This window comes from Malaclemys terrapin, chromosome 1 (assembly GCF_027887155.1).
Source record: "Malaclemys terrapin pileata isolate rMalTer1 chromosome 1, rMalTer1.hap1, whole genome shotgun sequence".
Classification (NCBI taxonomy): Eukaryota; Metazoa; Chordata; order Testudines; family Emydidae; genus Malaclemys; species Malaclemys terrapin.
The window spans coordinates 5,755,185-5,780,614 of record NC_071505.1 but is presented as its reverse complement, the minus strand read 5'-3'; the positions used below and the strand labels follow the sequence as shown (position 1 = coordinate 5,780,614).

The window sequence follows — 25,430 nt, the reverse complement described above, 5'->3', positions numbered from 1 at the left end:
TGTAACCGGGTTGATGTGGTAGGTTTGGATTTGGGGCTGCTTCGTGACTACCAGGAAGAACCTGGACTTAATACAGGCCTTAACCAACAAGTTCTCTCTCTCTCTGCAGAGAGCTGGGCTCTGGTGGTTTTCAAGCTCCCTTTCATGAGGCTCCCATGAGGTTCAGTCTCTACTCCCTGCATTGGCCCCTTCCCTGACAGGCAGGCGATCCAGGGTTGCTGACACCCGAACTTCTGAAGGGGAAGCCTCCGGCTCCGTCACGGGAGAGTTGACAGCGTTTAGCCACATGACTGGGTTTGAATGGGGCTAGTGCACTGAATGCTCTGTGTTGGACCAGGAAGGCTAGTTCATCATAAGAACGGCCAGACTGGGTCAGACCAATGGTCTATCTAGCCCAGTATCCCGTCTTCTGATAGTGGCCAATGCCAGATGTTCATTCCCTCTGAAACACAACAGGTAATCATCAAGTGATCCATCTCCTGGTGTCTACTCCTAGCTTCTGGCAGTCAAAGGCTTGGGACAATGGCTCTCAACCAGGGGTACAACTAGATGACCTCATGAGGTCCCTTCCAACCCTGATATTCTATGGTGGTGAAGCATTGGAATGGGTTCCCTAGGGAGGTGGTGGAATCTCCTTCTTTAGAGGTTTTTAAAGCCCGGCTTGACAAAGCCCTGGCTGGGATGATTTAGTTGGGGATTGGCCCTGCTTTGAGCAGGGGGTTAGATATTCTATGATTCTAGGGATACGCAGAGGTCTTCCAGGGGGTACAGCAATTCCTCTAGATCAGTGTTTCTCAACCTGGAGGTTGCAACCCCCAGGAAAGTCAAGGGACCGATTTTAGGGGGGTTGCAAATGCAGGGCCAGCCTTAGGGGGTGGCAAGCAGGACAGTTACCTGGGGCCTCACACCACAGAGGGCCCCGCAAAGCTAAGTTACATGCTTCTGCTGCAGGCGGTGGGGCTCTGGCTTCCACCATGGGTGGTGGAGCAACAGGAGTCTGGAAAGGTTGAGAACCGCTGGCTTAGGACACCCTGACTGTCTTGGCTAGTAGCCATTGATGGACCCATCTTCCATGAATTTATCTCATTCTCTTCTGTACCAGAGTGCCTGCACTGCCAGGTGGGGAGGGGGAAATAGCCTCTAGAGGTGGCAGTCTGTGCTCTCACCCCTGGAGGGTAGGGGGGGGACTCGAGCTTGTCACTATTGTTCATGTATTATCCCCTCCGGTTGGATGCGTTTCTGAAGGGTGCACTTGCCATGTAAGGATGCTCCGTAGAACCCCATGGAGACACGACTTCATGCCCTGTTCCCCTGGGGGCCTCTTGCTTTGGCTCTATGCCCACTCTAGGATAGCGACTCCCCCAAGGAGCTCATGTTCTGAAAGGCTGTGAAATCGGTCTCTGTAGGAAGGGATGGGTGAGGGATAGCTACAGGTAACGGGAGCTCACTGCTCCACAGAGAGCAGCCCTGGCGTGGCTGTGGGTTCACTAGCTCTGTGCTGACTCACTCTTGCTCTCCTTGGCAGTATTTCATTGGGGTGACCGTGCTGGCTATGGTGCCCGAGCTCCCTGAGCTAGTCAATGGAATCCAGTTTGCCCTGCAGAACAACCTAAGCTTGAGGTGAGTGAGTCCCCTGAACCTGGCAGGGCTTCTGCAGTAGCTGGCGTGAGTTGCCAGAGGCTAGTCCTAGCCCATGGCTTCAAATAGAGCAAATGGATAGATGCTGAACTGGTCACCGTGTTCCCTAGCAGGAAACTCCCTTTAATGATCTGAGAGGTTGGGACATGTGCCTAGTGCTCTAGTTCACCCAGGAGCTGCCCCTCTCCAGAGTTGACCGTGGGGACCACTTAATCTGATGCACCAAGTGACTCTCCAGTGTTGGCCAGCAGTGGATTTCCATGTGGAGGTGTCGGTAGCTCTCCACTGCTCGCTGTAATAAAGTCTTGGCTTCTCAGGAGGGTATTTAGGGGAAAGCCATCAGCTCCTTGTCTCAAGTTATTTAAGCAGAGCGGGTCCAGTCTTCCTAGAGCCTTAAATGTCTAAAACGGCCCATTACAAACTCCAGGGTGAAGTATCCCAGATCTCCCCCTCCCAGCAATTGGAGATGCACGAAGCAGGGCCAGCCTGAAAGGTGCTGCTGGGTATTTCTTGGTGCACTGCATCTCATACTGGTCCCTTGGTGGGAAGGTGTCCTAGTAGAGTCCGTGGGACAGGATTTACCTGGCCTGCAGCCCATGCTGGAAACTGATCCCAAAACATCATTTTTTCCTATTGAAATCTAACATGCGCCTCCCGCACCGCTCAAGGGTACACAGCGCTGCCCCTTCCTGAAAGCTGGGCCGCGACCGGAGCGGGCAGAGTGCAATATAATGAAACAGATCCTCCTCTTCCACGCTGGGCTCTAAACACTTCTGCGAGGAGCTACTTTAAGATCACACTTCAGCAAAAAAATCTTTGCTGTTCTGGTGTTGGAAGAGCCAGTCTGTGAAATGCCGGGTGCTGTCACTCTTGGACTAAGGTGTCTGCACTGGGTGATGTTCCGGGGGCCTCTGCGGGCGGTCTAACCCCTCCTCTTGGAGAGGGGTACAACTCTAATGCTGTGTTAGAAGCCTCGAGGGCAGGTTAATTGATGGTGTCTCTGCTCCTCCTCCCTAGTATTGAGATTGGGAGCTGTATTGCTGTCCAGGTCTGCATGCTGCAGATACCCATCCTGGTGCTCTTCACAATCTTCTACGTAAGTAACGGAGCTGGAGCCAGACTTCATGGTTCCTACTGGGTTCTCCACTCTGCTAGTGGCCACTGGGGCTTTGGGGCAGGAGGAAGGATCCCCTGGTTGCAGGGGTTCGGGACGGTTGCACGGGTTCGGGACGGTTGCACGCCTGGGACTGTCACTCAGCTAGGAACATCGTGCTAGTGTTGGCGAAAGGTACTGGAGAAATGGTGAGACTGAGCTACGCCAGCCTTAGCGCAGGAACGGTGTGGTTCCCCCCCACCAGCATCTCTGATTATTTTTGGAGAGCCAGTCGCTAGTCCCCAGTGTCCCAAGCAGTGGGCTGACTGCACAGTCAAATTAACTCCCTCACTGTCTCGAACATGCTCATTAGCTTTTTAAAGGGGAGCAGATGGGACAGGTGAGATTCTGGTTCACACGTATTAGCAAGAGTGATGAAAACCTGGCTTTTTCCCCCTGTCCAACAGGGATTGGGAACATGGCAGGTTAATACATTTTTTTATCCTGATCATTGACTTTAAAATACGAAGCTTCCTGTGAGGGTTTTTGTACTATGTGCATAGCTTGTTTGTCCACACCGCTGGCAGGTGGCGTGTATAGCCGTGGGTGGAAAACAGTCTTTCAAGAGTCTCTGGGTAAGGAATTGGGACTGTCTAAATGGGCAGAACAAGTTTTCTGAATTCACTGCAACTGTCCCTGCAGGGCGTAACCGTGGCGGACATTCCAAGGGTTTAAAAGCTGCTCTCTACCTTTCCACAGCCTACAGGTTTCATACTGGTCTTCAGTGACCTCCATGTCTACTCCAGCATGTTCAGCGTGGTTCTCATGAACTACATCTTCATGGATGGCAAGTGTGACTACTTCCAAGGTAACCGTCCATGTGGGCCAGTCTTCTCCTCCCGTGAGAATTTTAATCCTATCCAACTCCTCCCATAGCCGCTCACAAACATCTCCACGCTTCCTGAGCAATCTCCTTCAGGGACAGGGGTTGGCAATGTAGAAGGGGTATCACTGTGTCCCATGTCTGTCTCTGACTCCATATCCGATTTGCTCTAAGCTTAAAAAGTCTTAACTGCAATCTCACCCTGGGAGCAGAGTCAAGAGAGGCCCTTTCATTCGTGTTAATCTCCCCACTAGAAGTTCTAGACCACCTGATCATTCATGATGTGGTGGTGGGTGTCCGCAGCTAACTAGCCCAGTAACTGGAACTTAAATCTGTTGTCCCAGGAGTGGTAGAATCCAGGAGCAAAGTGGATTCTTCTAACTGGTAGATGACTCAATCCCCACAGGAAGCCACTCCAAAGAAGGTTTTGTCATGACCTGCTGTTACCTGGCTCCCAAATGTGGGCTTAAACTGTCCCTTAACTTTGAGATGCAGTGTGGTTTCACCACCAGGAGCACTTGTCCCAGTGTGAACTTCCAGATTCTGCCCTGAGCAGACTGGCAGCTACTCCATCTAGTGCAAAACCCACCTTCCCAAATCTTGTTCACTGCGGAGTCTGTGTGTGATTCCAGCCCTCTAGCTCCTAACCATGGCGGTTCTCACTCCCCCCAGGTACAGTGCTGGTGATGGTCTACTTCATCCTCCTAGCTGTGTATTTCTTTGCTCCTTCCCCTGCTGGCTGCTGAGGCCTGACTCCATGGACCTTGTGTTCTCATCTTGGGAGAAGGCTCCCCCCACCCCAGGGCAGCTTCTGTTAAGAAATGTTGAGTGTTTCTCAGGGACTCGGCTGGTCTGGTTTTACTCTAAAACCATTTTGTTGCATGAAGCTAAAGAACCTGCCACCGGAGTTTGTTTTTCCGTCAACAGCTGTTTTAAAAGATGGGATTGAATTGGGAATTGCTAAGCACTGGAAAAGGGGGGTGTTTTGCTAGTCTGGTCACTCCTTCTTAACCCAAGAAGAAGCCTTAATGCCAGAAAGCTTCCTTGTGTACCAAAGTGCAGCTCAGTGTGGGATTGTGGCTAGAGGGAAATCTGTTGTTGACAAACTCTTTTGAGGAACAGAAGAGTCCTCCTTTTAGACTCTGAAGGATGCACTGTTCTCCTGCTGCTGGGAAAGTGGTGCCCTCTCCAAGGCGCTGTCTTGAAACAGACTGAAAAGAGCCGTCTCCTGTCCTCCCAGGATAGAATGCTACCTGCTTGTCATGGACATGGCCACCTCTAACTCGGGCCTGTACAAATAACACAGGTGGCTTTTTTGCTGTAACTTGAAATGAACCCTGTTTTTTCCCAACTGTACTGATTAAAGCAGTTTTGTACAAGCTTGGTCTGGTCCTGTGTCTAAAGGGGCAAACAAGGGTCTCTGCAGGCAGCCACATGCAGGGATGTGGGAAATTGTATTTGACTGACCTATCTGGGTTCTTCATGCCACTACCCTACTCAGGGACAATACAGGTTCTTAGGCCTGATGTTCACAGGGCTGGTCTACGCTGGGGGGAGGAAATCGATCCAAGATACTTGGACTATTCGCCTAGCTGAAGTTGCGTATCTTGGATTGAATTACCTGGGGTCCACACGGTGCGGGATCGACTGCCACAGCTCCCCCGTCAACTGCACTACCGCCGCTCGCTCTGGTGGAGTTCCGGAGTCGACGGTGAGCGCGTTCGGGGATCGATATATCACGTCTCGTTAAGATGCAATATATTGATCCCAGATAAATCGATTGCTACGCACCGATACGGTGGGTAGTGAAGACATACCCACAGTTTCTCCATGTAGCATGACCCATGTGAGGTTGCAGAAGCAAACTGGTAAGAGACCCTTTCCTTGGAGTAAATATCCCTCCATCACTCAAGGCCACTGTCCTCTATTAGGAGTCTCTCTTCTGCCTCTGTTAGTACAGACGAAGGCAGAAGGGGCTAGAACAGATGCTTCTGTCATGTGAGTCCTAGTTAAACTTTGCTGCTGGAGCCAATTGGCCAATCTGCTGCTCCCTACTCAGCTTGTCGGTGAGAAGCCATTTCTTAAACCTTCCCTCCCTGCTCTAGCAAGGTGGGTCTAGCCTGTGCCCCAACTGCAGCAGCAACGCTTGGGCCGAGCTGTCTTGCGTTAGCACTAAATCTGTGGGCTGGGGGGTAAATAACCCAGCGCTTGCTGTAGTTCTTAAGCTTTGGGTATCTTTTCTTCGGCTTGAAGAGCATGCTTGACACGAGTTGCTCCCTTGTAGTTCAAAACTGGGCCACAACCTCAAGCCTGGCTTGCTTCAAATCAGACACATCCAGACTTCCACTGTGCCTATCGACCTGGGGCAGGGAGCGTCTATCCCTGCCTCTCGAGGAACGCTGTTGCAGGATGCTAGACGCTGAAACTGAACAGCAGCAGCTGGGGCTAGACTTCCACAGAGCCTGAGCGCTCGGAGCACATGAAGCTGGGACTTAGCCCTCCTGGGTTAAATATGCGGCAACGTCAGGCTCTTGGTGTCTCCGGAGGGTGCCTGCAGTTAATGGACCCTTTGGCCTTCATGTGTCGGTCGCTAGGTTTACCATGTGGCTACTGCCACCTCCCTGGGATAAGGTGAAGATAATGTTGGAAGCAGGGCCCGTGGGGTCAGAGTGCTACAGCACCCTGAGGAAGGAAATGAGTCAGTGCAGTATTGAGGCCGGGTGGTAAATAAGTCCTGGACCCACTCACTGAATGAGGACAAAACACTACTCCAGTGCAGCGGGCTCCAGCCCAGAACACTCAATGCCTGGGCACCCAAAGCTTCCTTCTCTGGGGTACTTGACTTTACATCCCAAATTGCGCCTTTAAAAGGATTTATTTCCCCAATTGGTTCCCCTGGAGCATCTGAAAAAATCAGATTGACCCCTTTCCTCCCCCCCGGATCATCAGGGTTTGTACAGGGCTTTACCTGCACAACACACCCTTACTCACCCTTGCCCTAATAGTGCTGGTAACAGGAGCAGGCTCATGTCCTCTGGATCAGCCACAAGCCGGGGATGTTGGTTTGACAGGAAGGTGGAGATGTTGATGTTCTATAAGGAGTTGTTGGCAGTAGCTACCGGTGTGGTGCTCTGCTCTTGTTCGATGCTGATAAGTCGGCTGCGTGCGTGTTCCCTCTGTGTGCTGCCCCGGCTCGGCGCAGATCGCTGATACTGCAGATCCCGAGAGAACCCCTAATGACCACAGACTCTAGTAAGGTACGAAGGAACCAAGCCAGGTTTATTGTCAAACGAAGCACAGTAATAGTTTCCTATAGACTCTACAGGACATACTATGAATTTGTGCCCCCTGGCAATGGACTGGCTCAGTCAGTGGCGGGACTATCCTCTGCCCCCTAGGCCAGACAAAGATGTGCACTCCGGGACATACTTTTATACAGTTACAGGACAGATTACTCATCCCTACTGACATATTGAGATACAGCCTCTTGGCTCATTAGGGTGCTGTCTCCTCCTTTGATCATGTTTCAAACAGATCTATCCATCATACTGTCCTTTTGACCTTGTCTTTAAGATGCACCTGCCTGTTCCTTGTTATCTCTGCAGAGTGTTCTGATGTCATCTTGGCACAAGTTCCTCTTATTAGCACTTATGTGTGGATGCACCTGCTTCTAGCAACCCTCTTCTCACCAGCTTCTGTGAGCGGGGCCTGCCTCTGGCTCACAGCCCAGCTTTTGCTTAGTAATGCCTGGAAGTACTTTGGTTCAGGCTTCAGACCTCAGACTGGGCCTTTGACACAAGAGTTTGTTTCAGGGCCTCATCTTACTACAGGAATGATCTGATTACTACAGGAGGCTTGTGCCACTAGCTCTCTTCCTTCCCCTACTCCCCGCAGGCTGCTGCCTCCTCCATGTTGTGTGGCAGCCTTGAGCACAGGAGAGACAGTAATCGCTTTCAGTTCCTAGGGCCAGGGGCAGAAGCAAGTGCAGGGAATGTCCGGTTCACCCCCTGCTGCCCTAGGATCGAGCATGCTCAGTACAGAGAGACTCTTTGAAGATACATGGCTTGGATTTGCTGTTACACGGCTGGCTCTAGCCTTCCATGGGCTGCTGTGGGACAAAGCAGGGCTGGCTTACAGGGCTATGAGCTCTAGCCCCTTTGAGTGAACTGGAAGTACAGACCAGCAGCTATAAATCACTCCACATCCTCTCAGCTGTTGCCTTAAATAAACAAACCAACCAGGGGCTGGATTTAGCCTTTTACTTAACTCGAGTTCTAGGCTTGACTGTGAATGAGCAAGGTAACACTAGAGGTCAATGTCTCCCACCCACAAACCAACAGAGGATTTGCCTTCACTCTTCCAAAGCTGTTAGCAAGTCTTCTGTTCTCTAAGAGAAAAAGCATCTGCCACAACACCACCTCTCCATCCCAAGGTCTCCTTTTCTCATGGGCCGAGGCCTTTTGTTAAAGCCCCTAGAGAGGGAGCCAGGGGCTAGTTCAGTGGCATTACCAGCTGCTAGAGCCAGCACTTCCCTAGTACAACCTCCAGCACTAAGTTTGCTTTATTGCAAACAGATTCCCTGCTCCTGTAGTGCTTACCCAAAGCTCACTTCAGAGGGTGTCTCTGCCATTGCTGCTCTGGCAGGGGGATTAAAGAACCAAGGCACCTGTCAGGCTTGCGTGAATTCTGCATGACAGGTGATCACTAGTGGTGAGAACTGTCACTGCAGCATGGGCAGCAGTATTGGGGGAGGGCCCTGTAGGGCTCCCTGCATGAGTGGAACCAGACTTGCAGCAGTTTCATTCCACGTGGGAGCTGCATGGGTGCAGTGGCCCAGCACAGGCTACACCCATGGAATAGTGCACAAGCCTTGCCAGCACTTCTGCATGTGCACTAATGCACAAGTACATGCATGGAAAACTAGGGTGATCTAGTTTAATGTTGGTGAGACTCAGGAAACAAGATAACTGCATTGACTACTAAAGCATATGCTTCAGTGACACAAGCAATATCCTAGGACTGGAAGGGACCTCAAAAGGGCATCTAGTCCAGTTCCCTGCACTCATGGCAGGACTAGGCTCTAGACCAGCCCCGACAGGTTTGTCTAACCTGCTCTTAAAAATCTCCAGTGATGAAGATTCCACCACCTCCCTAGGCAAGTTATTCTTATGCTTAAGCACCTGACAGTTAGGAAAAATTTCCTAATGTCCAACCTCAACCTCCCTGGCTGGAATTTAAGCCCCCTGCTGCCTGTCCTAGCCTTAGAGGTTAAGAACATTTTTTCTCCCTCCTCCTTGTAACAACCTTTTATGTACTTGAAAACGGATGTCCCCTCTTTGCTTCTGCTGACTAAAATCAATTTTTTTCAATATTCCTTCATAGGTCATGTTTTCTAGATCATTTTTGTGGCTCTTCCCTGGACTTCCTCCAATTTGTCCACATCGTTCCCAAAATGCGGCGCCCAGAACTGGACACAATGCTCCAGTTGAGGCCTAATCAGCACAGTGTAGAGCAGAAGAATTACTTCTCGTCTTGCTCACAACAATCCTGCTCATACATCCCAGAAGGAGATTCGCTTTTTTTGCACCAGCGTTACACTGTTGACTCTCATTTAGCCTGTGATCCCCACATCCCTTCCTGCAGTCGTCCTTCCTAGGCAGTCATTTCCGCTTTTGTATGTGGGCAACGGATTGTTCCTTCCTAAGTGGAGGACTTTGCATTTGTCCTTATTGAATTGCATCCTATTTACTTCAGACCATTTCCCCAGTTTGTCCAGATCATTTTAAATTTTAATCCTGTCGTCCAGAGCACTTGCAACCTTCCAGCGTGGTATTGTCCACAAACTTTATACACGTATTCTCTGTGCCATTGTCTAACTCATGGATGAAGATATTGAAGAGAACCGGACCCAGGACCAATTCCTGCAAGACCCCACTCCTTATGCCCTTCCAGGTTGACTGCAAACCACTGATTCGTTCCCAGAGAGTAGTTGAGTTCTGCCCTGGTAGCTTCTAGATCTCAGCAAGGGTGAGGCCTTAAAGGATTTAAAGACAAGGACTCCTCCACTCCCAATTCTGCTTTCACACAGGCTACGTCTCAGCCACATAGGGACAATACCTACCTCACAGGCGCATTCAGAGGGTTGGTTGCCAGGGACTGTGCTATTAATGCAATAGCCCTGAAAGATTTTTTTTAAAGGATATTTATTAGCAGGTGCAGATATTAGCATGCAAGACAGTGGGATGGAGCAAGACAGCATCAGGACTCAGACTGCTAAGGTTCAAACTGGAAGCAACTTTAAACAATGCGGAATTATTTCTAATCTTGCAACACCAGCTTCTGTCCTAAATCCGTACTGGATGCTAGTAGCATACTTAATAAAAGGGTGATACCAGGAGGGTTGGGGCCACTATGGACAGGCAATGGGGGGGTCTCATATTAGGTTTTCAACCAAAGTAGGAAACCAAACTTTGGGATATAGGAAGCGGCTTTCAGAGCTGTCCTTGAGTAACACACTTTAACCCTACTCTCAAGAGCTGTGCGCTTAGATCCTTGGATAAAAAGGTGCTATAGGGCACGTAAAATCCCTCAGTAAGAAATGGGTTTAGCATCTACCCCATCTCCCTCAACACAGCAACGACGGGTCCATTGCTGTGAAGCGATCGAGTTGAACGCTGCACACTTGGCCAGGGTAGAGACAGAGCCAACACAAATGGCAAACACCAGAGGAAAAGGAGAGGCTAAGGGACAAAGCATGTGATTTGGACAGAGGTTTTTTTTTATTGGATCTTTAAAAAAAAAAAAAAAAAAGCAAAACACTGACAAGGTCCATAAATACAGGCAAGTACATCTCTTGGTCAGCCCTTCGGCCTCCCGCCAACCCAGCACAGCTTCACAGCACAGGATGTTGGCACGGGGAAAGAAGGAGTGACCACCAATTACTGCATGCATAGCAGACTCCCACACTAAACACATGAACAGGACTGGGGTGCACCAACAATGTCAGGCAAACACAGAGGCTGGCCAAACGCTCCCCCCCCGGAAAGAGGGCAATAGTTCACACCTCAACACCACAAAGAAACTGCATTTACACAGCAGACTTTCCCCCTGTTCATCCCCTACGGCTAGGGGAACTTCACACTGGACGCTGCATCCATTCCCGAATAGCACGAGAACATTGCCCTTGGGTCTACTAGTGTCTAGAACTGGCTGCCGATGGCTTTTGATCAAAGGGGGGACAGGGACAATGCAGTGGAGGATTAAAAAGCATCAGATTTGATTAAAAAAATCACATTAACAGTTTCCCCCCTCACCCACGAGGCTCAGTCCCCATGTTAAAGTGGCAATAAATGGATCGAAGCAGAGAGAGGGAGCATGCAATGGAGTTCGTGTTGGGTGATGAGAACTCAAGACATTTTACAGCAAGAGCACTATGGCCAGCACGCGTTGTAAACATGGGCAGGAGGAGAACAGCTCCTGCATCCTGCCTTGTTCTAGGCTTGGAATATCAGTGCAGGAAAGAAGAGCGTTGGGTTGTGTAGCAATCCCCTCAGAGCTGAATGCACGTTGGCCCAGCACTCTCCAGGGCTCTGTTACTCGACTGTTTCTGCCCAGAGACGCAAGTAGAGGCAGAGTCTGCTTGGAGCAGAGCAGTAACTGCTAGTCAGCCTGGCACCAAGGGAACCACCTACAGGATTTGAAGCAACACACTTGGAATGTAAAGAGATCGACATGACAGCATCTCTCGTTATTTCCCCAGGAGACCTCCATTCAGAGGAGCTGTAATGGTCACAGCACGGCTCTGAGAAAGTCTTTGACATACGGTCACTCTATGCTTAGGACTTGGGTTATTTTAGTTACACAGGAGACCGAACCCTGCGGTCATTACTCATGGCTTTTTCCCGTAGGAAAAGCCAAGTAAGGACTTCAACACTGGACCTGTTTTATACATCAGAGGCTTGCTTCAGAGGTGCTGAGTCCCAATCCACACTCAAACCGTTAGCTGGGGGAACTCTGCATCACTTGAGGGGGGTGGGGGAAGAAATAGGCTGCAACGCTTACAACCCTGGTTCTTTAAGCAATGGCAAAGCCCAGGAGTTGGGGGTTATTTGCTCCTAACATGTAGAAACAGCACCAACCAACTGGCGTTTACCGGAGACTGAATTAGCCAGTCTATCTGCCTCCGCTGGCCTAGCAGCGATACTTCTCTCCTGAAACAAAGCAAACTAGGAAACTGTCCCACCTCCCTGGGAAGGAAGAGCAAGAGCAGTGCTTGGAATCGGTCCTTCACGGAGATATGGAACGTATCCTCCCCGTGTACAATGCCACTAACTCTTTATCAGGCTCCGTAGAACTCCCCCCCCCCCCCCCCCCCAACAGGCCCTGCTCCAGCTGTTCACAGCGTTTGGTACCAGGCTGTTTTCTAATGTGACGAAGTTCATATTGCTTAGAGACAATGATGGCTTTTATTACTCCAATCCTCCAGATAAACCAGAAAAGCTGAAAACAAGCAGGAGCTCACAGGGGAACGGCAAGTCTTTAAAGAGGCACAGTCGAAAAAGCAAAACAGTCATCGGGAGGTGGCAAGAGTTCAAGAGTCTGTTTGTCCCAAAACAGGGTCACCTGTTTCAGGCAGCACAGTGAAGCTGTCAATTACCACAGGGGAACCGAACCCTGGACAGTGGAAATGCCAGGCAAGAATTACTGAACTGTGATTATAAAACACAAGGTCTCTATTTAAGCCTGCGCAGGCCCGCTTTACAGACTCGGTTGGTTGGTAAAGCTTTGCTGTTCGCTTTTAAACGCTTAAGACACTACACAAAACTGCTCCAAACAGGTCACCCATCAAGGCGGCAAACGAGGCTTGGAATTTGGGAAGAGATCCTGTTCTGTTGACGGTTACAGGAAAGGAGGTTTTCTCCTGACAAGCAGCAGGACCAAGCAAAGGAAGTTAGCAGCAACAGGAGGGAGAGGAAAATGGAGCTGAAACCATTTGATATAAAAGTGTTTCAACCACAATTATTTTACTATGCGGGAAAAATGTTTCTCTGCAGTATGCAGCTAGTTTTGCAGTACTTCAAGTCCTCTTATTCAGCAGATTAAATGACTCTTCTTAACCCTGTCCCTTCACATACAAGCACTAGTTTTATGGTTAGAAATACCCAGTATTGCAGGGTGGGTTTCCAGTCACATTTCAGAGCTCACTGGAAAGTACAGTGCTAATAAAGGATACAGTTCTCCGATTTCAGCAACTCAGATGAGACTACTGTTCTCAAGTGGAGAATCACTGTTGCTTCATTTTATTTTGAGGAAGCGGAAGGAGATGCAGGAGACCATCAAAGTAGTAACAGATCAGACTATCAGTCTGCGATGGAGAGGAGGATATGGGCTCAATCCTTGATGTTCTTAGCATGAGCCAACTCCCACGGAAGTCACTGGGAGAGGAGGGTCCTCAGCTGTAGCCCTGGGAGCTAGTGTAGAAAAGGTAAGTGAACATGACCCCAAGTTTCAAAGTGCAGTAGGGACCTACGTCTTAGCTTCACCAAAACGCTACATACCACACGCCATCTGGTCGCATTGACCGTATTGCGCTTCGAGATCTGCGGTAAAAGTAAGAAGCTGCAGTAGTGAAAGTAGATTACAACGACTGCAAGAGGCAGGGGTAGATTTGCGTTGCTTCCAGTGCCGCTTTAAGTCAGTAACGGCATCGGCAAGGCACGTCACAAACATTCTTAGGAAGGCCAACGTAAAGCAGCTGACAAGAGCAACTAGAGCAGGAGTGTGCGTGTATATAGATCCACTACATCCCTCTTCACGCTGCCTCTGGAATTGCTGGAGGAGTGGAAGAGCGCTCAGGCGAAGAAGCACTGGGGAAGAAGGAGCCAGCACTTGTGCTACGTAGCCACTCGAACACGATGCTCTTGGTCAAACGGGAGACCCTAAGGCTTGGTGTAGACGTGAGATCTTTGCAAGAGAAGACGAGAGCCACCAGAATAAGGCCAAAGGGAAAGTCTCAAGTGGATGGAAGCTGAACGGAAGCATTGAGTCAGGCCTCCAGAGAGCTTTCTGGAAGTGGGGTTAGGAGAAGAGCTTCAAACGTCTTTGTGAGCTCTCTCACACAGGGCAGCCTCGGTCACTGAAAAGGGACTGGGAGCTCAGGAACTGAGGGCTCACCAGCTCGACATCTTAGGCAACATTACTACAAAACAGCCACCTGCACACAGAACCTGTACAGCTAGATACCGATGAGATTATCTGGCTATTGGTCCCTGACATCCAGCTCCATCAGGAGCTCTCAGTTCAGACAGCAGCGTGCAGCAATGCCAGTGGGTGGAAGCGTCAGCTGCTGTCGCTCAGACTGGTACCCGGAGAGAGGACAAAGTGAAGTGAAACACCGTTGCATGCCCTGGACGAACACATTCTGCCCATGGGGATCCTCCTCTGAAGACTGATGAGACTAGAACAAATCTGGGAGACCGTGAGGCCAACATGCTGGCCATCAAGTGCCGCTAGCAGCATCCGACCTGGGTATAAGGAGAAACCACATAGGGGGTCTTAAGCAGGTCTCTGCATGGATATTATCAGCCATCCTGCAGGCTCAGAAGACATCTAGCTTCTCCTTGCAGCTGATAGAATCCTGATAAACTGCACTAAAGGGGGCGGACATACAGCATGGTTAACAGCATTAAAAGCACAGAGCAAACAAACAGGGTTTGAATTACAAGGCACTGAAAGACGTTTACATTTGAAAAGCTACCACGTCCCTTATTTCGCTGAGCCCATGAAAGGAAGAAGCTAAATTATGGTAAAACACTGACCCAAAATGACGGGGCAAGGGAACCAGCAAAGGAAACTTAGGAACTTTACAATGCAACAGATGTTAGGTAGTTACTGAGCAGTGGAGCTGGGAGTGCAACAGTAGCTACAGAGACTCATCAGCCTTCAGATCCATCCTGCGGGGTTTGCTGTTGGGATTTATTTAACTACCGCAGCCTCTTAAAAGAAAAGCAGAACCTCTACAATTGGCTTTAGACATTGGAGGGGGAAGAGTCATTTGGAAAAACTACTAAAAAAGGCACTTAACAAAAATGGTCTTGGAAATACAATTGTTTTGTTCAAACCCAATGCCTCAGCCTCGTTCAGCTGCTCCACATTTGATGGCCAGTTATGTACATGCTCTAGAGCTGGGTTCACAGTCACACGGAGCACGAAGAGAAAGCCGCCCAGGAAATTGACCTGTCTTCCTTTCCCGCTTTTGTAGAAAGGCGAACCGCATTCACAGCAATGCAAGAGACAAGCTATTCCTCTCCCCACGTTTCTAAAACAACAGAAGTTAAAAAAAAAAAAGCCCCACACAAAAGGAATAAAACAAAGCATTGGACAGGCAGCTCAGAGAAAATTCCAATGCCGGAGAGAAAAAAAACCAAACAGGCTACCAAGTTATGCTTAGGTAACTAATGTTGAGTTGGCACAGATGGACTAGCCCCTGAATACAGAGGGCATGACATACTTAAGGATAAAGACAGCTTTAAAATCGATGTAGTAAGTTTCCTCGGTTAGCTTTTTCAGAGTGCAACATGGGAAGATTCAGCAGAACACACTGCCCCTTCCCACCACCTGTTTAGAGAAAACTACACAGTAGTCCGTAAGCGGCGATTTTTAACCACCCTTCCAGGCAGACGTTTCAATATGAAAAGGTGAGGAACAATTACACTGTTGCTTCAAACCACTACACCCTGCGCCGCCATCTTTGTTTGCTGCTCCCACGTGCCAGCCATCTCCCAGAACTCACAGACGATGATCACATGCCCACAACACACATGCAAGTCTTCAGGCAGTGAATGCTATACAGCGGCAGAGCCAGTTTGGGCATTCAGAGGACGGATGCTGCTGTGAGCAAAGGGGAATTGGACTGTTCGTTCAGCATGTGGTCGAATTGCTGCCATCAGCGGCTCCTACTCAGGTAAATGCATCTTTAGAAACAATCAGTTAAACACCATGTGTAAGCAGAAGCGGTGACAATTTCTAAGCCCCTTCCCCGCATTTATTAGGCTACACACATGTGCTAACAGCAGGCTGGTGGCTGGACGTTCTGAACGAGTTCTGAACAGCATCTTCGTTCCCGATGTATTTAGAGAGATCCATAAATAAAAAGCTAATTTCCATAAACGCCAAATGAACATTCACAGAAAGGCATCCGATGTATTTGCTGAGTAAGGCGCTGAGAGCAGGGTCCTCCCGTCTCCTTAGCAGCGGCATCCATAACGGGCGGGGGGGGGAGGGGGGTCTCTTTAGTGTTTCTAGGGCAGAGTGAGAACAGCGAAGAGCTCTCATTTCAATCGCTCAATGAGTCCCTGTGTGAGGCCAAGGTGCAAAAGCTGCGATCTGGAAAGAGTTGCTAGATGAGGGAAGAATCCCAACAGCTTCTCCCATGACAGTTCCAGGAGGCTGGGGACTACTAGCCACATCTTAAACAAGGAGCCAGTCCGTTTGTTTTCGTGGATGTTGACCACCCCTCCGTGGACGTACATGCAGCCAGCCTGGGTGGAAACAGGACAAGAGGGAAGTTACTCATGTTCACACACAGAACTAAGCTCACCACGTGTCGGGCTACACTTCTGAAGCTCATGTGCTTCTCAGAAGAACCCTGCCATCCTCATCTGGAGAGAACCAAGCATTTGGACAAGCAGCAATGGGCTTACTCTGCAGCAAGGGAGATTTAGGAAAAGCTTGTCAACTATCAGGTTAGTTAAGCACTGGAGGTTATGGGATCCCCGTCATTGGAGGTTTTTAAGAACAGGTTGGACCAACACCTGTCAGGGATGGTCTAGGCATAGCTGGTCCTGCCTCAGTGTGAGGGGATGGGCTAGTTGACCTCTTGCGGGCTGCTCCAGCCCTACATTTCTATTTGGTCTTTAGAACCAAGGAGTCATTCAGATTTCAAGGAAAGTTATAATGTGCTGTGCTACTGATGAGCCAGCAGAGAGAGCACAACTTCTACCCTGTTCCAGGGATGGGACGGACACCAATGTTGCTGATCTAGAAAAGCGATGTAATTTTGAGGACCATTAGAAGAGACAGCTTGTCAGATTACGTATAGGGGAGCCTATTCCTGCAACCATTATTCCCAAATGTCCCACTAAAGTCACTCAGATTTATGTCTAAGGCCTGGTCCACACTAACCCCCCCACTTCGGGGTAAGGTACGCAAATTCAGCTACGTTATTAACGTAGCTGAATTCGAAGTACCTTAGTCCGAACTTACCGCGGGTCCAGACGCGGCAGGGAGGCTCCCCCGTCGATGCCACGTACTCCTCTCGCCGAGCGGAGTACTGGCGTTGACGGATCGATCCGGGATCGATATATCGCGTCTAGACCAGACGCGATAAATCGATCCCAGAACATTGATTGCCTGCCACTGGACCTGGAGGAAAGCGTAGACGTACCCTAAGGGATGAATGACCAGGACAAAGGTAAAGCTTAGAGAGACAAGGTGGGTGAGGTACTATCTTTTATTGGACCAACCTCTATTGGTGAGAGAGACAAGCTAGAAAGGTAAAGCCTGTAAGAGAATCTCACAAATACAATAACATGTATTAATATCACCAGAAGTCCCGAGAGTGTCCCTTTAAGACTGTGTCACAGTCAGGGCTTTGGAGCAGAGCCCAGAGCTGGAGCGCGGACCAGTAGGTTTTTGCCTGGAGCTGGAGCGGAGCCGGAGCAGAGCAATTCAAAAATTTGATTGCTCCAAATCCCTGGTCACAGTGAGTCATTTAAAGGATTCCAAATCATCCTTGTGCAATAGCTCGTTAGGAATGGATCCTACAGCTGATCCAGGATTTCTAATTCCTGGATTGCCCAACAGGTTTGGAGGTTGCGTTCTGATGCTTGCCTACTTAACGCCGTGAATGGCCCCTCAAGACACTTATACACCTGCTTGCCTTCAACTCCCTGCAGTCCCTCAGTGGGGCAAGCCCACAGCAGTGGGTTGGTTTTTCTAGACGAGGCGATTGATGTTCAGAGAAGAATCATTACTTTGGGCTAATGCAGTTTGAAGACTAGAACAGCATCGCTGCTTTCTGGAAGCACCGCATGCTGTGTGCCGTGGCAGCCAGAGACCACCCCGCTGGGTATACGGTCAGAACGACAGGGAATTCCTGTTCAAAAGGGAAGAACTCAACTCTGGCCTTAGTCTCCCCTGTATGCTGGATTTTGTTTAAGCCTCTAACTATGTTCCTCTTTACTGATGCCAATGGCTCCATGCCATGCATTGTAAAGCTAGAATCCTGTCAATGCCAGAGCCTGGCTGCGGACTGACTGGATTGCAATCTAGAAGTACCTATATGGGAAACGTATATTTGATAGCGGGCTCTTCAATCCAGCGGAGAAAGGCATAACATGAGCTAATGGCTGGAAGATGAAGCTAGACAAACTCAGAGTGGAAATAAAGGTGTACGTTTTTAACAGTAGGGTAACTAACCATTGGGACAATTTACCAGGGGTTGTGGTGGATTCTCCATCCCTGGCTATTTTTAAATTGAAACGGGATATTTTTCTAAAAGCTCTGCTCTAGGAATTTTAGCAGGAAAGTTCTCTGGCCTGCGTTACACAGGAAGTCAGACGAGATGATCACGATGGTCCCTTCTCGCCTTGGAATCTATATTCCAGACCCACACAAAAGTGTCCGAATAGGTAAGTGCATGAATTAAGTTATATCTAACAAGGCCATAGGGGAGAGAGAGACTACAGCCACTTACCGGTGTGACAGCAGCACAGTGAAAATAAACTGGTTCAGGCATGACAGCTGGGAGTTTCACCCACTGGAAAGTTTGAAGACTCAGCTTCCAGACGTCTCCCAATATCACTTCTCCGTTATATCCCCCACAGACAAACACATCTATAGAAGAGGGACAACAACCACACAATGCTTAGAGACCAATCTAGCATGATGATCGGCCATGGCCAATTCATTTAAGAGTTACAGTACACACACTAACTGAAATCAGCAACTGGTCCTCTAGAAAGAACGTCCACTTTACAAATCAATGTGAGCAATAAAGAGCTTCTCAGAACAATCCCAGTAGAGACCAGAGCTAACAGATCAATGTGGACACCTCCCCTCCCATTCACTTATCCACATACCACCTCCCAGCCCACGTGTGTCCCCAACAGCCAGACGGCAAGTACAGCAGTTGCTTACGTGGTGAGGTACAAGATAGAATCACCCCTGCCTGCAAAGTGAGGGCAGCACCCATGCTCAAGGGTTGCTGCTTTAAAAAAAAAGGCTTAATCAATCTGAGACTAGGTTATTTGTGTGGTTTGATTTGGCTCCCATTTCTTTTAACACGTAAACCTCGGTTGAAAGATTTGGAAGTCGAAGGTCACTATTTTTACTTTAATTTCTTCAGAATTTGCACGGGAGTCATTACTTAACCAGCTTGTGTGGCTGCCGAACTAGGAGTGCAGAAGCGTTACATGGACTGCTGGGGCTACAGAAAGGATCTAAACATTGTCAGAGGCAATTCACAGGCTGTAGGCCAACGCTCATCACGGAGTGAATGAGTATGGATCTCATATGCTTGCCCTCCGCCCCCACCAAGGCTACCTTGCAAACTCCGCAATGGAGCCAAGTAAGATTTGTAGCGAGATCACCTGGAGAGCGTTGGGAGAAGAGAACAGAAACCTCCACCACCACAAGCCAAGAAAGCTCTATGAGTTTTCTTTGCAAGCTTATAAAATGGCCTCTCATTTGTTAATCTAATCTAATCTGTTCACCGCACACAGATTTCATGAAAAGGCCCCTGTGCCCAATAAGCCCCCAAATGATTCTACCACTAAAGGATTCCATTTCAAAGTTCTGACTCTGGGGCAGAGAGGTTAATGACAGATGGGAGGCAGGACTCATTTGTAAGCGTGGATCATGTTATCGGCTATGTTGTAAAGTGCTGTATATATTCAAGGCTACCGTATGTGTTGCTCTATATCGAGGCTGTAATACAGTCAAAGACGAATCACCACCGAAGGATACGTCTACACTACCTGCTGGATCCGCGGGCAGTGATCGATCCAGTGGGGGTTAATTTATCGTGTCTAGTCTAGACACGATAAATCGATCCCTGAGCGCTCTCCCATTGACTCCTGTACTCCGGGATAGGCACAAGCGGAGTTGACGGGGGAACAGCAGCAGTCAACTCACCGCAGTGAAGACACCGCGGTAAGTCGATCTAAGTATGTCGACTTCAGCTACATTATTCACATAGCTGAAGTTGCATAACTTAGATCGATCCCCCGCCTCCAGTGTAGGCCAGGCCTAAGATAGTAGTTTATATGCTGCACTATAGCTCTGGATTCTTCAGAATCATATTCCTAATAAATGAAGTATGTTCTTTTCCAGAAATTAAATGACCAGAAGTAGTAAGAGACACTCCTTAAGCTGCATCCAACTGGCTCCACTGAGCATAAGATGTTCACAAGAGAGTTTAGTTACTATGTGTAGTATCGCCTCCTGCTGGTGGCACTTCACTGACACTGAAAGTTAAGGTTTTTGATAAACTGTAGTCTCTGGTGCTGATCCCACGAGGTGCTGTGTCCTCAACCCCACAGAAGATGGTAGATACCTTGCTGAATTGGGCCCTTTATTACACACACACACAGATCTGAATGTTGCTTTTCTTTGGGTCTCCTGTAGGATCTGAGACAGCATTTCCCATATTACAGAGACCAGGCCATCCCATTTCTTACCACTGCTGGGGCAAGTTCTCTAAGTGTACACGAGGCATGGGAACAGATCAATTTCTATTCTTACCATTTTTTATTTGTACACAACTGTGGCATCTTCTGGCTGCTGGGAAACCTGCAAAGAGAGCATGGTCATGAATATCAAACTGAGAAATCTAAATGCCACGGAACAGCTCAGCACTGGGTCATACAGATATAAGCCAGTTCCTTCACTTGGGAGAGAAAAAAAAAAAAAAATCGATTCCCCTCCCTTCTTTTAAAATGCCCACCACATGGCTGCCACGTTCATAATTTCCAAATTCTCCACTTTTCAGGTTTCAGCAGTAGCTACTCTCCCTCCCCCACAAGGGCCAACGTGGTTAATGTGAGTCTAATCCACTTTCCAGGAGCAGGGGAGAAGATCTCACAGAACCCCACCTCCAGCTGTAATCTCTGGATGACAGGAGTCAGGGATCTGTAAGCTAGGATCATCCCTACTGCTAAAGGGGCCGGGAGACTCCAGAAGTTGGGGGGATGCTTTTTCTGGGAGGAGTGGGGAAAATGACAAGCCGCTCTGGCTCTGGGGATGGGTTGCCCACTACAACTCTACCAGTTTACGACAAGGTTAAAACTGCTAAAAAGACTTCAGAACGCTTCGTTCCAGCTGCTGGAGTAAGGACGTGAGTGGAGTTAGGTACAGCAGGCCTGTTCGTACACGGCAGCGTTACAAAAGGCTTTGAACTTCTGAGTGCCATCTGCTACTAGGAGGCAATCTTCCCTGCCGTCCTGTTTACATAAAAGAGTAAGAAGTCTGCAGTCCCAAACTTACCTATTTTCTCATGAGGTCTCGTTGCAATTTCCTCCCAGGTGTTTGTTTCAAGGTTGTATGCATGGATCTTAAGAAGGACAAAGGTGACACATTAGCTCATATGGTGCTGTCAGGATAAAATTAATAGGGAGAGGGAGCTACCGGCACGAGACCCAATCCTGGTCTGGTGCTGAGCACCCTTCAGTCCCATTGCTGGCAGAAAGAATTGAGGGTACGCAACACGTTAGAGCATCAAGAAACTATCTTCAGCTGCCATACGCAGTGCCAAGCATGGTTTATCTTTGCTAGCCACTATAAATAACTTTCACCCTGGTTTTGACACAAAGAGATATCACAAAACAGTGCCCACAATAAAATCCAGGCAGAAAAGCATCATCACAACACACAAGTTTGACAGTCTGTAATAGTTGTATCTAGTCTGAAAAAAGAGTCCCACAGTTGAAGGAAAGAAGCACAGAGTTTAACTACATCAGTCTTACATTTCTATTGTTTAAAAACATAATTTCCCCTTCTCCCCGCTCCCAGCAGTAGTTAGTTGCATCAAGATATAATTATCTAGGAAGAAAGATACGAAGCACAAAGAACAGGGAGATGAGGACAAATCATTTGAACTGTGACAAATATGAAGTTTTTGAAAATGTAACATCATTTAAAGTCCTCTCCCTGTCCATTTCAGAGTAGCAGCCGTGTTAGCAAAAAGAACAGGAGTACTTGTGGCACCTTAGAGACTAACAAATTTATTAGAGCATAAGCTTTCGTGGGCTACAGCCCACTTCTTCAGATGCATACAGAGTGGAATAAATATTGAGGAGATATATATACACACACATACAGAGAGCATAAACAGGTGGGAGTTGTCTTACCAACTCTGAGAGGCCAATTAAGTAAGAGGAAAAAAAACTTTTGAAGGGATAACCAACCTAAAGCAAATACTCACCAGCAACCACACATCACTGAACAAAACCACTGACCCAGGAACCTATCCTTGTAACAAAGCCCGATGCCAACTCTGTCCACATATCTATTCAAGTGACACCATCATAGGACCTAATCACGTCAGCCATACCATCAGGGGCTCGTTCACCTGCACATCTACCAATGTGATATATGCCATCATGTGCCAGCAATGCCCCTCTGCCATGTACATTGGCCAAACCGGACAGTCTCTCCGCAAAAGAATTAATGGACACAAATCTGACATCAGGAATCATAATACTCAAAAACCAGTGGGAGAACACTTTAACCTGTCTGGTCATTCAATAACAGACCTGCGGGTGGCTATATTACAACAGAAAAACTTCAAAAACAGACTCCAACGAGAGACTGCCGAGCTGGAATTGATATGCAAACTAGACACAATCAACTCAGGATTGAATAAGGACTGGGAATGGCTGAGCCATTACAAACATTGAATCTATTTCCCCTTGTAAGTATTCTCACACTTCTTATCAAACTGTCTGTACTGGGCTATCTTGATTATCACTTCAAAAGTTTTTTTTCTCTTACTTAATTGGCCTCTCAGAGTTGGTAAGACAACTCCCACCTGTTTATGCTCTCTGTATGTGTGTATATATATCTCCTCAATATTTATTCCACTCTGTATGCATCCGAAGAAGTGGGCAGTAGCCCACGAAAGCTTATGCTCTAATAAATTTGTTAGTCTCTAAGGTGCCACAAGTACTCCTGTTCTTTTTCCCTGTCCATTAAGTGTCTTGGCATCTAAAACCTATTTCCTCCACAAAAAGAGGAAGTGAAGACAAAGTATTTACCATTAGAAATTGAGCACAAGTCGGGGCGGAGGGGAGAAGGAGTACAGGAGACAGTCAGACAGACACACGCCTGAATCCCAATATCATTCAATTCCTTTTAATGATTCCAATCAATGCCGCCTTAGTTTGGCGCATATGGTACATCTGGAAAGTTGTTCTAGCAGAACATCGTTTTTCTTTAACCATGTCAAGAAGTTGATCCTTATCAACAGAACTACAAGTTACTTTGGGAAACTGTGGTGATTGCTGAGAATCTACCAAATGACTTCTTAATTTGGGATTCACCACAACAAATTGGTAGTAAACTCATTCCTTCACAATTCAATATTTTAAATTACGCAGACATTTATACTCCCGAGGGAATTCGCCGCCCAAAAGAAAAAAATTCTGCAAATTTTATCTGTCGATAAATAAACTCGGGAGGCTCCAGCATGGCAGTGAGGAACACAGGCGACCGGCTGCACAGAGGTGGGAGATCACCTTGCAGTTCCTCCGCCCCCAGGACATGGACTCGGCAGTGAGGCTGCATCCAACCCTGACACAGTGCAAGTGCCGGGCCTGCCCCAGAGGTCCATGTCCAGCAGCAGGGCATCCCCCGCAATGATTTACCGATCTGTGGGCTGCTCCGGGTGCCCAAAACAACGCACTTGTGCTGCTGGGGAAGGGCGTGTGACCGCTCTTGTGGCTTCCCCTTGCTTCCCCATCAGAAAGTCATTTTTCCACAGGGAAGCAAAGAAATCTGCGCGGGACAGGAATTCTGCACGTGCATAGTTGCGCCGAATTTCCCCAGGAGTACATTTATAACAGGCTCTTCTCCCTTCTTCTGGTAATCCCAATTCTTATCACCTTCCCTAGTGTCAAACTAGGATGGCATGCTGGGGATGAAGAGAGAGTGCTGACTGTGCTCTGCTCTGCCTCAACCCCTCCACTGCCAAATGCCTAGGTCTTTTCATTTATTTATTTTGATCTCTTTACCTTATCCAAGGAATAAGCGGTCCAGGAAGTTCCACCTCCCAAGATATAAATCCTCTGACCATCATGTGCAATTTCATGTCTGTACCTGAGGGTGCAAAGCCAGCATCACAAGAAGTTAATAACTCCGTTGCAGTCCAGAACTGAAAGCTATTCTAAACATGACTAGCTTGAGTGGCTTAGGCTGATACAACCTAGCTCCGTTGTCCTAAAGCAGTCTCCAGTGGCAGGAGTTTTACTTGGGTGCTTTGAGATCTTTCATGAGCAACCCAGGCAGCAAACCCAAACCCTGAGAGAAGTAAGGTATTGTTGCAACTGTCCTGCATAAAACTAGCTTGATCTTCTTCTGATCTCTGACATCACATTACAGGATCAGATGAGAGATGGGTCACATACAGCCTCCTTTCCTTCCCCACACTTCACCAATCAGCCAGCACAGAGCCCTGCAACTGTTCTAGTGTTGTGCAGTCCAATTTTAGTGTCAAGATTGAGGTGTTTGCCACTTCCTTCATGGGATCCATACACCAGAAATGCAAGTCTTCAGACACACACGACTATTGCTAATAAACACGTCCATTAGCTTTTTCCATTTTTCCCCACTTCAGACAAGTTACAGTGTGTTCCCTAGTCACAAAGCCCTCTTGAGATCATGCATTTGCCATTAGAGCAGAGAGTAGTTTTTCATATCAAGTCTATCATCTATTTCCTTTCAAAATGTGCATCTTGGAACAAACGAAAGCTTGCAGGGAATATAAAAACGGCAGCATCTCACCTCTCCTCTGGCATGTCACAGTGCATGTTGTTTGGTTTCAGTTGTATCCATTCCCTAGTGTTAAGGTCTAATTTATGTAGATCTGTGCTATAAATGTAACCAGTTGTTCCTCCAAAAACATATAGGGATCCATTAATGATAGCCATAGCCTGGAAGATAAGGAAAGAAAGAAGGCAGGCCTATTAGAAGTGACGTGTTAGTTCAGTGAGCGAAGGAAGGTGAGATTTCTGCTCTTCATGACCCACGCATACGCTAGAAAACTGGCCTTTTATCACTTACAAAACCACATTTCCAGAAGGGATGCAGCAGAGGAGGGGAAGAGGCAGCCAGGAGCTGCTCACCAGATCCTACTGGAGTCACTGTAGATGTGGACAGGTAGCTACTTCCCATAAAATGGGGGTAGGATAAAAGCAAGTGGGGGTGGCTTCCCCATGGGGAAATGAGGGTCCCTTCCTGGAGAAAGCCACATAAACCCAGCAGGTCACTTGCTCAGTACTAGTCAGTCAATGCAGAATGGGGACTAATGACATTTTTGCATGAAGAGTCCCAACAAAGGGAAGGAGAGAAGATCACAGAATCATAGAATATCAGGGTTAGAAGGGACCTCAGGAGGTCATCTAGTCCAACCCCCTGCTCAAAGCAGGACCAATCCCCAGACAGATTTTTAGCCCAGTTCCCTAAATGGCCTTCTCAAGGATTGAACTCACAACCCTGGGTTTAGCAGGCCAATGCTCAAACTACTGAGCTATCCCAACCCTC

At 48.2% G+C, this 25,430-nt stretch overlaps 2 protein-coding genes across 3 annotated transcripts in view; one reads left to right on the top strand and one right to left on the bottom strand.

Moving 5' to 3' along the window:
- Nucleotides 1-4,993, top strand: part of LOC128830332 (uncharacterized) — a 39,755-nt gene extending 34,762 nt beyond the window's left edge. The window contains exons 17-20 of the mRNA XM_054016152.1: nt 1,526-1,620; nt 2,656-2,734; nt 3,491-3,599; nt 4,287-4,993. Coding sequence (XP_053872127.1) covers nt 1,526-1,620; nt 2,656-2,734; nt 3,491-3,599; nt 4,287-4,360 — 357 coding nt within the window. The 3' untranslated portion in view covers nt 4,361-4,993. The remainder of the gene's footprint in view (nt 1-1,525; nt 1,621-2,655; nt 2,735-3,490; nt 3,600-4,286) is intronic.
- Nucleotides 4,994-15,632: 10,639 nt separating this feature from the next.
- KLHDC10 (kelch domain containing 10) overlaps nt 15,633-25,430 on the bottom strand; it is a 31,668-nt gene continuing 21,870 nt past the window's right edge. For both annotated transcript variants that reach the window (XM_054015041.1, XM_054014975.1), the window contains 6 exons: nt 24,672-24,820; nt 23,903-23,987; nt 21,159-21,225; nt 20,418-20,465; nt 18,370-18,509; nt 15,633-16,153 (listed from right to left, as the gene is read on the bottom strand). In XM_054015041.1, the coding sequence (XP_053871016.1) occupies nt 15,944-16,153; nt 18,370-18,509; nt 20,418-20,465; nt 21,159-21,225; nt 23,903-23,987; nt 24,672-24,820 (699 nt within the window). In that variant the 3' untranslated portion in view covers nt 15,633-15,943. The remainder of the gene's footprint in view (nt 16,154-18,369; nt 18,510-20,417; nt 20,466-21,158; nt 21,226-23,902; nt 23,988-24,671; nt 24,821-25,430) is intronic.